This window comes from Otolemur garnettii, unplaced genomic scaffold, assembly GCF_000181295.1.
Source record: "Otolemur garnettii isolate 467f Iridium unplaced genomic scaffold, OtoGar3 scaffold00013, whole genome shotgun sequence".
Lineage (NCBI taxonomy): Eukaryota > Metazoa > Chordata > Mammalia > Primates > Galagidae > Otolemur > Otolemur garnettii.
The window spans coordinates 16,109,513-16,122,522 of NW_003852408.1; the positions used below are offsets into that span (position 1 = coordinate 16,109,513).

Here is a 13,010-nt window from a genome sequence, read left to right on the forward strand (position 1 = left end):
ACAATGTTACAGAAGAAAAAGACCTTAGAAATAATCTATTTCAACACATCTATTTATAAATGAGAAAACTAAACTCAGAGATGTTTAATGATTTGTCCTATGTTATACTGAAAATGAGGGAACGTGGTCCAGAAGTCCTTCTGTGTACGCTGATGTACTTATCCATTCACCCGATAGCGTGAAATGAATATTGATTAGGCATTTATGGACAAATTTTAATTTGTTTTTTTTTTTTTTTTTTTTGTAGAGACAGAGTCTCACTTTGTCACCCTTGATAGAGTGCTGTGGCATCACAGCTCACAGCAACCTCCAGCTCTTGGGCTTACGCGATTCTCTTACCTTGGCCACCAGAGTTGTTGAGACTACAGGTGCCCACCACAACGCCCGGCTATTTTTTTTTTATTGTTGCAGTTTGGCCAGGGGTGAGTTTGAACCCGCCACCCTCAGTATATGGGGCCAGCACCCTACTCACTGAGCCATAGGCACTGCCCCTAGTTGTTTAATCTTTAATTGAGAATTTTTCCTAAACAGCCTGTATTTTGTGTATTGATAAACTGCAATTAATTCATGAACACCAAGCAGCATTATTCCTGAGAATTTCAACCTGCACCAGTAATACTGCTTGATAAAGTACTCTAATGCCACTGTTGCCAAATCAGGCCCCTTAAACACCAAGTATTCTAGAGGCTATTGACCCCTCCAGGTTCTTTCCAAGCAAGAATAAGAAAGATAAAGGAGCTGGTCTCTTCTGTAATCTCTAACTAGATGGTTGAAACAAGCAGTTTGCGTTATTATTATATAGCACTTTAGGGATTTTCTTTTTCTTAAATCATTTTACTTTTACAACACTCACAGAAAATAAGTAGGCTATGAATTCTTTACATTTTGGGTTTTGTCTTTTTTGTATGTGTGTGCCTGATCAAACTACTTTGTAACCAAAAGTTTCAAAAAATCACTGTACTATAGTACGTTGCTTTCTAAAATCTAAATCAGAGAAGAGGCTACTGACTACCTCAGAGCTGAGACCACTTTTTATAATTAAGAACGTTTTTGCATGAGTCTGAGACAGGAGGATTGCTTGAACCCAGGAGTTCAAGGCTGCAGTGAGCAATGATTGTGTCATTGTACTCCAGCCCCAAGCTTGGCATAAAGACGAAATCTACTACTTCACCCTTTATAATTTAACTTGTTAAATATCTCATCGTATCTGTCTGTTTCCAAACTCACTGACAGAGTCCTGGGAATACATGAGAAACCATGTGCAAATCATACAAAATTTAAAAAAAGAGAATGAAGGGTGGGTTACCGTTTCTTTAATAAAACTCAGCATATTTACTAAAGAATAACTGCTACTTCAAGAGTGGCCCAGAAAAGAAAAAGCACATTAGGGGTACCTCTGATCAAAAGAGAAATGTATGTGAGTATGATTGAAATTTATGTGCCTGATCAAACTACTTTGATCAAAAGTCTCAAAGTCACAGATGCTGGTGTGGATGTGGAGAGCAGAGAACACTTTTATACTGGTAATGGGACTACAAACTAATACAGCCTTTTGGAAGAAAGTATGGATAATCCTCAAAGAATTCAAGTTAGACCTCCCATTTGATCTTACAATCCCATTGCTGGGCATCTACCCAGAAGAAGAACATTTGCACTAGACTGTTTATCGCAGCTCAATTCATAAACACCAAAATGTGGAAACAGCCTTCATGCCCACCAATCCAGGAATGGATTGACAAGTTGTGAAATATGTATATCATGGAATACTATTCAGCCACTAAAAAAGACAGAGACTTTATATTCTTTGTTTTAACCTGGATGGATGTGGAACACATTATTCTTAGTAAAGCATCACAAGAATGGAGAAATAAGAATCCTATGTACTCAATTCTGATATGGAGACTTTACATTTTTTGTTATTAATCTGGATTGAGTTGGAACATATTCTTCTTAGTAAAGAATCATAAGAATGGAGAAGCAAGAATCCAATATACTCAGTTCTAATATGAAGCCAGTAAACAATCTAATATTTACCCTCATAAGAGAAAAACTCACATCAATTCAAGGTGGGGTGCAAGGGAACAAGGGAGCAGGCAGAGGGAGGAGGAGGGGAATGGGGTGGTCACGGTGTACGGCACACCTCTTAGAGGTGGGACACAACTGTAGGAGGGACTTTACCTAACAAATGCAATCAGTGTAACCTAATTCTTTGTACCCTCAATGAACCCCAAACAATAAAATACACAAATAAAAATAAAACAAAAAGAAAGTTGTCATCAATGTTTCCATTTCTTACCTGAAGGAATAAATTTCATCCAGCCCGTCTTTACCGTCTAAAAACATCATCACCCTTTTCACCATCTGAATACCTTCCTTTTGCTGCTCAGTAATTCCTTTTGGGGGAAAGGAGGGTCCACGGTGGTCCAAGCACAAGTCACCTTCTCCTCTGTCCCCAATTCCATCTTCGTCCCCAATTGGGAAAGGCAAACTATTGGGAAGATCAGCAGTTATAGTTAAGAAGACAAGCTCTGAAGCCAAGTAAACTGGGTTCCGATCCTGTGGCTATCTATCACTCACTAGCTGTGAGAAATGGGCATGTTGGTCAACCCCTGCAAGCTTTAAATTTCTCATCTGTCAAATGACTTACCTCACCTACCAACTGACTGACTCCCCTCTGATTTAGTAAAAGGGGAAAACTGATTGGCTGACATAACCAAATAACTGAAAGGGCGGGGTTGCACAGGGCTACCAGAATCTCAACTGCTTCTAGGATTATCTGATCCTCTCACTCTCTGCATGTTTCACCATTTGCCTTTATGCTGGCTTCACTCTCTCAGACTGACCTCTGCCATACTGCCTCTGCAGGCTCTAGCTCTGCTATTGTCTGAACAGGTCCCCTGGAAGTCATAACCATGATGTGACAGAAGTAAGAAGTGGGGCCTTCAGGAGGTGACAGTCATGAGGGTGGAGAGTTCATGAAGAGAATTAGAGATCTTATAAAAGAGGTTGAAAGGAGTGCCCTTTTTGGCTCGGCGCCTGTAGCTCAACCGGCTAAGGCGCCAGCCACGTACACCTAAGGTGGCGGGTTCGAATCCCCAGCCCGGACCCGCCAAACAACAATGACGGCTGCAACCAAAAAAAAAAAATAGCCGGGCGTTGTGGCGGGCGCCTGTGGTCCCAGCTACTTGGGAGGCGGAGGCAGGAGACTCGCTTGAGCCCAGGAGTTGGAGGTTGCTGTGAGCTGTGATGCCACGGCACTCTGCCCAGGGGGACAGCTTGAGGCTCTGTCTCAAAAAAAAAAAAAAAAAAAAAGGAGTGTCCTTTTTGCTGTATTTGCCCTTCTACCATGTCAGGACACAGTGTTCACCCTTTTTGCCACATGAGCATGATGAGGTCATAGCAACAAGGTACCATCCTGGAATCAGAGATCCTTTTCCAGATCTGTGATCTTGGACTTCTCAGCCACCAGAACTGTAGAACTAAATTTGTGCTGTTTATAAATTACCCGAGGTAATGGTAATTACCCTACGTGGATGATTATTTTTAAGGCACTTGCTCTATCATTTTATTTGCTATCCTTAAAACAGTGCTTTCTTTTTAAATCTTTCTGCGTACACTTAGCATGACTGATTTGTATGCCCTGTATTGCCTATCAGATAAAAATCTTCCAGGGAGCCAAGTATGGCACACAGGGCTTGCATCAGGCTATTCTTATTTCCATAGCATCAACCAGGAATGGAAAAAATGACACAGACATGAAGGTCAGGAAGTTACTCTGGAAAAAGAAGTTATAGTATCAGTTCTTTACCATGCATCAGACCAGAGATAAGCTTTCTCACTTGTCAGTAGAAGAAACTAAAGACTACGTCCAAGAAATAAGCCTGCTCAGAATACAGGACGGCTGTGAACTGTTGGGGTTTTTTTAGTCCAACTAGAACAAATCCATCAATAAAACCATAAACTCTACTTTGTATGCTGAAGATTTGTAGCACAAAAAGAAAACACATTACCCACGGGAGGGAAAACACAATCAGTCAAATAAATAAGTAGAAGGAAGGCTGTGTTTCCTCTTCTTCACACTTTTCTATATTGCTCAAACAAGAAAAGAGTAGCCCTTTCAATGACACTGATAGAAGTGCACTCTGCTTCAACCATGTAGAGGCATCCTGAGATTATGAATGGGAACTGAAGCTGAGCTAGGCTTCTAAAGTACTTAGAAAACTCCAAGTCTGTAAGAAGTGTCACTTAAAAAGTACTTAATTTCTCTGAAGTACCATCTCAACAAGCATCAGTTTGATGGGTTATTCTGAACAATTTTTCTATCGTCCTACAGAAAGGAGATGTCCCTCAGTGGCCTTAAGAGGTGCACACATGCAAGAGAGCATCTTAATTCCCCACGAAGGCATTTTAAGAAGCCAAGGGCACACCACTCTGAGAGAGGCTTCTTGGTATAGGTCTCAATTTGAAAAATGAGTGTCCCCAGGAGATTAATAATTCAATATCCTACACCATCACTCTGCTTGCACCTAAAATAGAATAAGAAAAAAAAAATAGGTTTCAAATGCAGCAGGAAGAATTAGTATAGGGAAATGAAATTTTTCTTAGAGATATAAGAGAAAGTAAATGCTGGAGAGAAAATGCAAGTATTTAGTGAGAGGAGGAACTCTGTCCCTAACAAGTTGTGAAATATACATATTTTCCCTAAATTTGTTACCCCATCTCTAAATACACATAAGCAAATTATACTTTATGTGTGTTTTCATCTTTTGTTCTGAAAAAGAGTTAAATATGAACATTTTATGTGTTTAAAATGATCCTGTCTACCCTAAAATACCCATTGTCATAGGACACAGTTCTTCAGCACTGTTTTGTTTTGTTTTTGTTGTTGCTGTTTTAGAGACAAGGTCTCACTTTGTTGCTCAGGGATCAGAGCAATGATGTGATCACAGCTCAATGCAACCTCACACTCCTGGGTCAAGTGATCCTTCTGCCTCAGCCTCCTGAGTAGTTGGGACTGCAGGTATGAGCCACCACGCCTAGTCTCTAGTGTTATTTAAGAAAAGAAACCATCAATCTGGTAATTGTTAGATAAAGTCTTCTATGTAGGAAGGAGATCAAGTAAATAGCCTCAAAAGACTGTCTACACTGGATCTTAGCCAAAAAGCCAAGTAGCAATAAAAGATCCTTCTAATTCCCCAATTCTTTGAGTCTCAGAACAGTGAACAATGATCTGCTACTGAGCTCAATGCCTCTGTATAACTGTGACTTCCATCTCTTTGTCACCAAAACTCAGAATAGTTCTTAGAATACAGAGAGTAATCAGTAAATGTTTGTAGAGTTGTATCTGTCATATGACGGATTCCAACTCACAGCAGAAAGATAACTAAGTGCTTCATGAACCAAACACTCTGTAAAGGGCTCTTACTCACTGCATTACGAGATCACAGGATTTGTTATTCTCAGGATCTTACAAGAACTGCAGGGAGATGTCAGACTTCTTCAAGTTATGCATTATAATATCCAGCTGGTCTTTGCTGAATGGACTGCTGAGATCAGTGAATACTTCAATATGCCTTTTCTCAAACTTCTTTCCTCTAAAAGACAGAGTTATCATGTTAAGAAATCATTCTCCTGAATTATTTGCTGCAAATTCAAATACATTTGGTCATTGAGTGGAGAGAGGTTAAGGAATGAACCTAGGGAAGGTTAATAAATGTGATTACATCCTGGAAGTATATTTATTGTTGATAGTTAAGTTCTTATTAAACACATAATTGACCTTGGGATACGTTATACTTTGAATATTGGGTTAAACTTCTCAACATTATGGAAATATTATATTCCTGAATTCCTAACTCTATTTCAGCTTAGAGACGTGGTCACTGTGATTAAAAGAGATCCCTTTCCAGCCTCCACAGAATGTGAACAAAGAATAGGCAGGATGTTTATAAGGAATTTTCTCAGTGTACTATAGCTTCAGAACTGCACTTAATTGATACTCACTTTCCAAATGCCTTGCTCCAATTCCACACATAGCACTAGTGGTAGATTTTGCAAAGGTCATACAGAGATTGAGAAGTATTTCAGATTTAGGCCTGGAATTTTAGCACATATCTTTTCCCTAACAGGCAAGCGTATGTGTGTGTATGTGTGCATGCATACACATGTGTATTCAAAGACACACATTTTCAAGGCACAGCGATTAAGTAAATAATGGATTAGGAAGTTGGCCAGTTACTATGCCAAGTCACTATACAGTTACTATCAACTACATATGGATCATACCACTTAGCACTGTAAAAAATTCCTGCTGATTAGCTTAAGTCAAATAGGAAAGGAACTGAAATAAGCCAAACATTTATTTCTCCCAGAGAAACTCCAACCAAATACAGCCTTTCCTCTTTTAAAACATTTAAAAAACAGGAAGGTTGAATAGAACCATCAAATTCTGTCAAATGTTTCTTAAGCCACACAAATATATTGCTGGATTAATAATGAATCAAACAGCGCGCTGAATACATCAACCCACACAATTTTTGCAGAAAGGCTCATTTCCAACTCTTCAGAAGAGATACTTACACAGTCTCACGCTGAATCACATCCATGCACACGATCAGTGCATCCAGGACTCAGCTAGTTAAGGGCAAAGATATAACCAAACAATGCCTTCATCCCACAAACACATAATTTTTTTCCAGCAAAGTCCACAGTGATGAAAATTGTGGCCCTTCGGCTTTGTGATGACTTAACTACACGCCCAAGTGCCGTTCTTCTGCCGGTCATTTCACTAACACAGTCACATTTTCCATGTATCAAAGTATATGTCCTGACACATCCAACTAAAAAGAAAATAAACAAGAGGCAATCTAATACATTTCACTCATTTAACCAAAAACTATGATGCCCTTTAACAGTATCTAGAATCGACTTCTGATGATTACAGTCCATTCTTGAATATAAAGTTAGCTACACTGTGGTATTTGCAAGTCACACCCAACACAGCAGCACCTCCCAGTGATCAGGGACAGCAATGTTAACTGCTTAGAAAAATAACAAGAGAAATCTCTTCAACTTAGGGCAACTGTGGAAGAAATCAGAAATCTCACAGCTTGGGTATCAATCTGATTTCTGGCATAAAAACATCCTCTATCCAAAAAAGGGTGGAGAATGCTAATGCCCTACCCTCTTAAAAATTTCCTTTTCTCGTCCTCCCAACATCTTCCTCTTCCCATGTCTCCCAACCTCCTAAAGCCACTAATGCAAAGAAGAGGGATGTGATGGAAGGGTCTGAAGCCCAGGCACTTAACCTGATTAATTTATCATTAAATCCTAGTACATACCACTTCCCCATCCTCAGAGTAAAATATAACCACCTCCCCAGAGCTGGGACTCTGGGGATGTCTCATCAAACTGTATGGTGCCCAGATTAAAGGAAATGTCTTAAAAGTCTTCTCTGATTGAAAAAGGATACAATCAGCTTGTTGAGAACCTGGCTGGATTTTGCTTTCGATGTCCTCCAGCAAATCAAAATCTGGCAGCCTTAAGTGTCTGTGCACTGTGATGTTCTGATACTGATCGCCATCAGCAAGGGCATTCTTAGTGCCATCTGTACCAAACAGGACTAGCGCAATCTCATCCTTGCTCTCAGCAAACACCTAGAGAAGAATGTCAGAAGGCTGAAAATGATATAAGAACAACTTACAAGCCATAAAATACCTAACCTTTAGGGAACAGGATAACTGTACTGCCCTGTGGTATGTCTCTGAGCCATAGAATTCTGGGCTTGAATGAAACACAGGACTTGTGGATGAAAATTCTAGGTTCTAAGCAGACATTTCCATTGACTATAACTCCCACCCTTCCTTTCAGCACTGTTCAGTTGGGATGAGGGAACAACTGGGTAATAACTGCTCCTGATAACTTCAGCCAGATTAGGCTCTCAGTGACAGCTAATCATATATAACTTGAAGAGAGTTTAGTCTGTCTTTCTGGAATATCTAGCCAAAGTTTAAATTTTCCAGAGATTAAAAAAAAAAAAAGTTTCACCAATTTTCCAGAGATTTAAAAAAAAAAAAAAAAACTTGCACAGGGCACAGTGGCTCACACCTGTAATCCCAGCACTGTGGGAGGCTGAGAAGGAAGAATTGCTTGAGCTCAGGAGTTTGAGACTCACCTGAGCGCGAGTGAGACTCTGACTCATGAAAAAACCCAGCCAGGAGCCACAGCAAGCACCTGTAATCCCAGCGGCTTCTGGAGGCTGAGGCAGTGGGATGCCCACAGCCTGAGTCTGAAATTGCAGTGAGCTATGACGCCATTGCACTTTGCTCAGGGGCATGGGGGGGACTCTGTCTCAACAACAACAAAAAAAAAGCAAAGAAAAAATAACCAAGGAAATAAAATAAAAATATAAATAAACCCCCCAAAAAACTAAAAAAAAAAAAGTTTCAGGTTTACAGCTGATATCCCAGCAATTTCACTGATAGGTATATGCAGTATACCCTACAAAAATTCTTGCACACAAATGCAAGGAGGCAATGAATAAGATGGTTTATACTTCAGCACTGTTTATAACAGAGTAAAAACTAGAAGGAAATTATCAGCAGAAGAATGCAAAAATGCACTGCAGAATATTTATAGAAGGGAAATTACACCCCATTAAAAGAAAATTTGTGCAACATTTATCAACATGAATACATTAGGTTGAGAAAAAAATAAGTTGCATAATTATACGTACCATATAAAACCATTTAAACACACTTGACAGCTTCAGACAATACCAAGTATTATCCATGAATACATACTTATGTCTAATAGCATAAAATATACAAAGTCCTAACTACCAAAATCCCGATGAAAGGAAGAAAAGAAGAGGGGAAAAACAATTGGGAAACGGCTTATCGTTTAACTACAATACTTTATTTTAAAGAAAAAAGAAAAAGAAATCAAACAAATATGATAGCCCAAGACAGTTTGAAAATAAGTTTCCTATGTATTATCCTCTGTATTTGCCTATTTTATGAAGCATTTCATAACAAAATATTTTTTCAAAAGTATCTGACACAAAAGGCACTTATTATTAACCTAAGCCTTTCACATTGGTGGGGAAGAGTACTGTAGGAGGACAAAATGGAATTCTGTCATTCTTCATTTTTGTCTGGCATATTGCATGCTCTTATCTATAAACAACTCCACCTAAAATTTGCAGTTGTACATGGAGTAAAGGTCCCTGCTGCTGGAGTTTAACCATGTCTAGCATACTGGATGAGCAGGTGTCTGCCTCCTAGATAAGAATTCATCCTAAGACTAGGTGTGATGGCTCACACCTGTAATCCTAACACTCTGGGAGGCCGAGGCAGGTGGATCACTTAAGCTCACAGGTTTGAGATCAGCCTGAGCAAGAGTGAGACTTCGTCTCTAAAAATAGCCAGCCATTGTGGCAGGCGCCTGCAGTACCAGCTACTCGGGGGGCTGAGGCAAGAGAATCACTTAATCCTACGAGTTTGAAGTTGCTGTGAGCTATGATAACACGACACTCTATCGAGGGCAACAAAGTGAGACTCTGTCTCCAAAAAAAAAAAAAAAAAGAATTCATCTTAAGGCAAGGTAATCTTGCTGTAACAATAAAACTTCAGACATGGGAGCAGGAGATATTTTGAGTGCATTATGGGACTGGCTTTGTCCCCCAGTCTTCCAGATTCAGACTCTTTCTCATCTTAAAATACAGAAAACTATGCTATATTGGGGCACAACTATAATACTTGAATACCACCAACACAGCTATAACCAGAATGGGGTTAGCATGCCTCAAGGACTCAAGGTCATCAGATTTGTGAAAGTCAAGGATGACAACTGGGAGTAAATAGTGCCCAGTGAAAGTGTCAAGACCCAGAAGAAACAGTAGAGGTGTCCAGGCTACTGTCCAGAAATAGCAATACCCAGTGAATGAAGTAGGACCTCATGGAACGGGAAAAACCATCAGTCATATCAAGTAGAAGTGGCAGAAATAATAAAAATACTAGCTAACACTCACACAGTAATTACAATATGCCAAGCACTGTTCTAAACACTACCTACATTAAATCTTTTGCTACATATTCTTCAAAACAACCCTATGTGACAGGTATTATTATTTTCCTCATTTTACACATGGGACACTGAGGCACTACGGTAGATAGGACCCAAGATAGTCACCAACCAGTCCATCTCTCCTTGTATCTGGAGGCTACTCTTTATAAAACGTGGGGGAGTCAAACTCCCCTCCCTTGAATGTGAACTGGCCTTAGTGACTTGCTTGACTAATACAAAACAACTTTCCAGAATTTCTAAAGCTAGATCACAAGAAGCTATGCAGGCAGGATCTCTTAGAATACTCACTTTTAGAACACTCCTTCTTAGAACCAGGCACTACACTGTGAGAATCCCAAGCTATGTGTAGGGGTTCTGATGGACAGCCTCAACTGAGCCAAAGGCACCAGAAGGCATAATCTTCCAGCCATGTGAATGAACCATCTTAAGCATCCAGCCCCGCTGATTCCAGGTCCAGCCACCATTTGATTGAAACTGTGTAAGAGGCCTCGAAAGAGTCACTCAATGGAGCCCTCCCATTCATCCCACAGAACTACTGAACAATGACTTTTTTTAAAATATGTAATTCAAGACAGTAAATTTTGGGAGAGTTTGTTATATGGCAAAGGATAAATGAACTAGGCACAAAGAAGTTGAAGGACTTATCCAAGATCAAGAGGTTAGCAGAGCAAGGACTCAAAACCCAGACAGGCTATCTGGCTCTAAAGATTGTGCTTTTAAATATTATTTTATACTATCTCTTGTTTCTGATAAAAAAAAAAAAAAAAAAACCAAAAAACAACACAGTATCAGATGGAAGAGCCAGAATGAGGAAGAAATGTTTCAGGCTTTAGTGATGGGTGGACTTTGCATATGAGCATGTAAGAAAACTCCCCAGACTCCCCAGTGAGGGAGGGCACTGTAAGGAAGCTGTATCTTATGTTAGTGAGTGGAGGACACAAGCCGGCTTATAAGCTCAAGATCAATCTGAAACTTACCTGTCGCTGAATGAACATGGTTATCACCTTCTTTGCTTGTTCAAATGGGGATTCTTCACCAGGATAGGAGTTCCCCATGGCAAAGCCCACATCCATACATAACACAACAGCTGCCTGGAAACAAAGTCCCAAAAAGTGTTTGAGAAAGTAAGTCATAAAAATAGGCTCTGAGATGTGTCCCTTGCTTACTGCAATCACAAAACCTATATTGGCATTTAAGAGAGGTGGGACAAAGGGAAAGGACATGTTCTACATGAAGACCGTGTGTAAGACATATACATTTTACTATGGAAAATGCTTACATAGCCCTGATACTATTTGATCTAGAAAGTATCTGCCAGGAGAGGAGTATCCTCCAGGTAGCTGCCACTTCTTTGGCCTGAGCCCCAGAATAAACCCATGGTGATTAGATATGAAATCATCCTATAGGTCAGAGTTAAGTCCAGCCCAGCTGAGCCAAACACTCACCAGACCTGCAGTTGCTTTGCAGGCCAACTAGCATGAGAATAGATACTTTTGCTGTGTCACTTACTTAGGGTGTAGTCTGTTAGGAAGCATTTTTGTGTCAAGAGGTGAGTGCTACAATCTATATATGCCAAAATGGTACACCCCAACAATGAGTCAATTTGTAAACTGGGCATCTAAAATAAAGACTAAGACACCAAATCTATTCTACACATAACAAAGACATATAACAAATAATGCCAGTGCAATATTCCATAACAGGTATACAGGAGGTACTAAGAGAGACACAGGAGCATCCACCCAAGACTAGTGGAGGGAAAAGAGGAGAGGTAAGAAAGGCTTCCTGAATACAGACTTCTGGAATGAGTCTTTTTTTTTTCATGTATACATTAAAGCATTTACGGGGTACAATGTGTTGATTTCATATAGAATTAGGAATGCTTACATCACACTGGTTAATATATACCTCATCTCGTTTACTTAGTTATTGTGTTAAAACATTTAAACTCTAGACTAATAGATCTGACATGTACCCTTGCATTATGCACCATTGGTGTGATCCCACCATTCACCCTCCCTCGATCTCACCGTCCCCCCTTCATCTTGGGCCATAGTTGTAATCTATTCTTCATATGAAAGTGTGAGTGATTGTAAATTGGTTTCATAATACTACTGAGTACATGGGATATTTTTTCTTCCAACTGAATGAATCTTAAAGAATGATTGGGAGTCAATCATGTGAACAAGAAAGTTACAGACAGAGGGAACCACATAACCAAAGGCACAAGTCATTAGAAAGCAATCACATACATAGGGAAGGAAATAAGGAAACTAAAAGTACAAGTGATGTATGTAAGTTCCATACTTGACATCCAAAATTTAACTGAATACAAGTTAAAGAAGACCTGAACTGATGGCAACCCACTTTTAGAGTGGATTAAAAAATGAATTAGCAATACAATGACCACAGCACTCCATCACCCCAAATATTTTAGGTTGTTTCAGCAATGCACTGAATTCAAGAAGGAAAAGAAGGGTTTATGGAGAAAAAGACTAGACTAGGAATCTGAAAACCTAGACTCTAGACCCATTTCTATTACCAATTAGCTCTGAGGACTTGGGAATGTCACTTAATCTTATTGTTGATTCTAGGAGGCAGGAAACTATTTAATTAGGTAAGGTTTAAGGTCATCTTCAGAATATCTCTTGACTCTGACAGTCTTCCCTGTGCTTTGTACTCATCAAACTATGAGCAGTTCTAGGTATCATATCTTATGACAAAAATTACAAGTGACCATGATATGGAGATGTTAGAGAAGGCTCTGAACAATGTGTAATATAAAGAACAATTGGGGCTCGGCGCCTGTGGCTCAAGCGGCTAAGGCGCCAGCCACATACACCTAAGGTGGCGGGTTCGAATCCCCAGCCCAGACCACCAAACAACAATGACGGCTGCAACCAAAAAATAGCCGGGCGTTGTGG

The 13,010-nt window shown here is 39.8% G+C and overlaps 1 protein-coding gene across 1 annotated transcript in view; it reads right to left on the minus strand.

Moving 5' to 3' along the window:
• Positions 1-13,010, minus strand: part of XRCC5 (X-ray repair cross complementing 5) — a 91,713-nt gene that overhangs the window by 75,822 nt on the left and 2,881 nt on the right. The window contains exons 2-6 of the mRNA XM_003785091.3: positions 11,064-11,177; positions 7,472-7,655; positions 6,580-6,628; positions 5,472-5,594; positions 2,297-2,488 (exon numbers count right to left, since the gene is read on the minus strand). Of these exons, the coding sequence (XP_003785139.2) occupies positions 2,297-2,488; positions 5,472-5,594; positions 6,580-6,628; positions 7,472-7,655; positions 11,064-11,177 (662 nt within the window). The remainder of the gene's footprint in view (positions 1-2,296; positions 2,489-5,471; positions 5,595-6,579; positions 6,629-7,471; positions 7,656-11,063; positions 11,178-13,010) is intronic.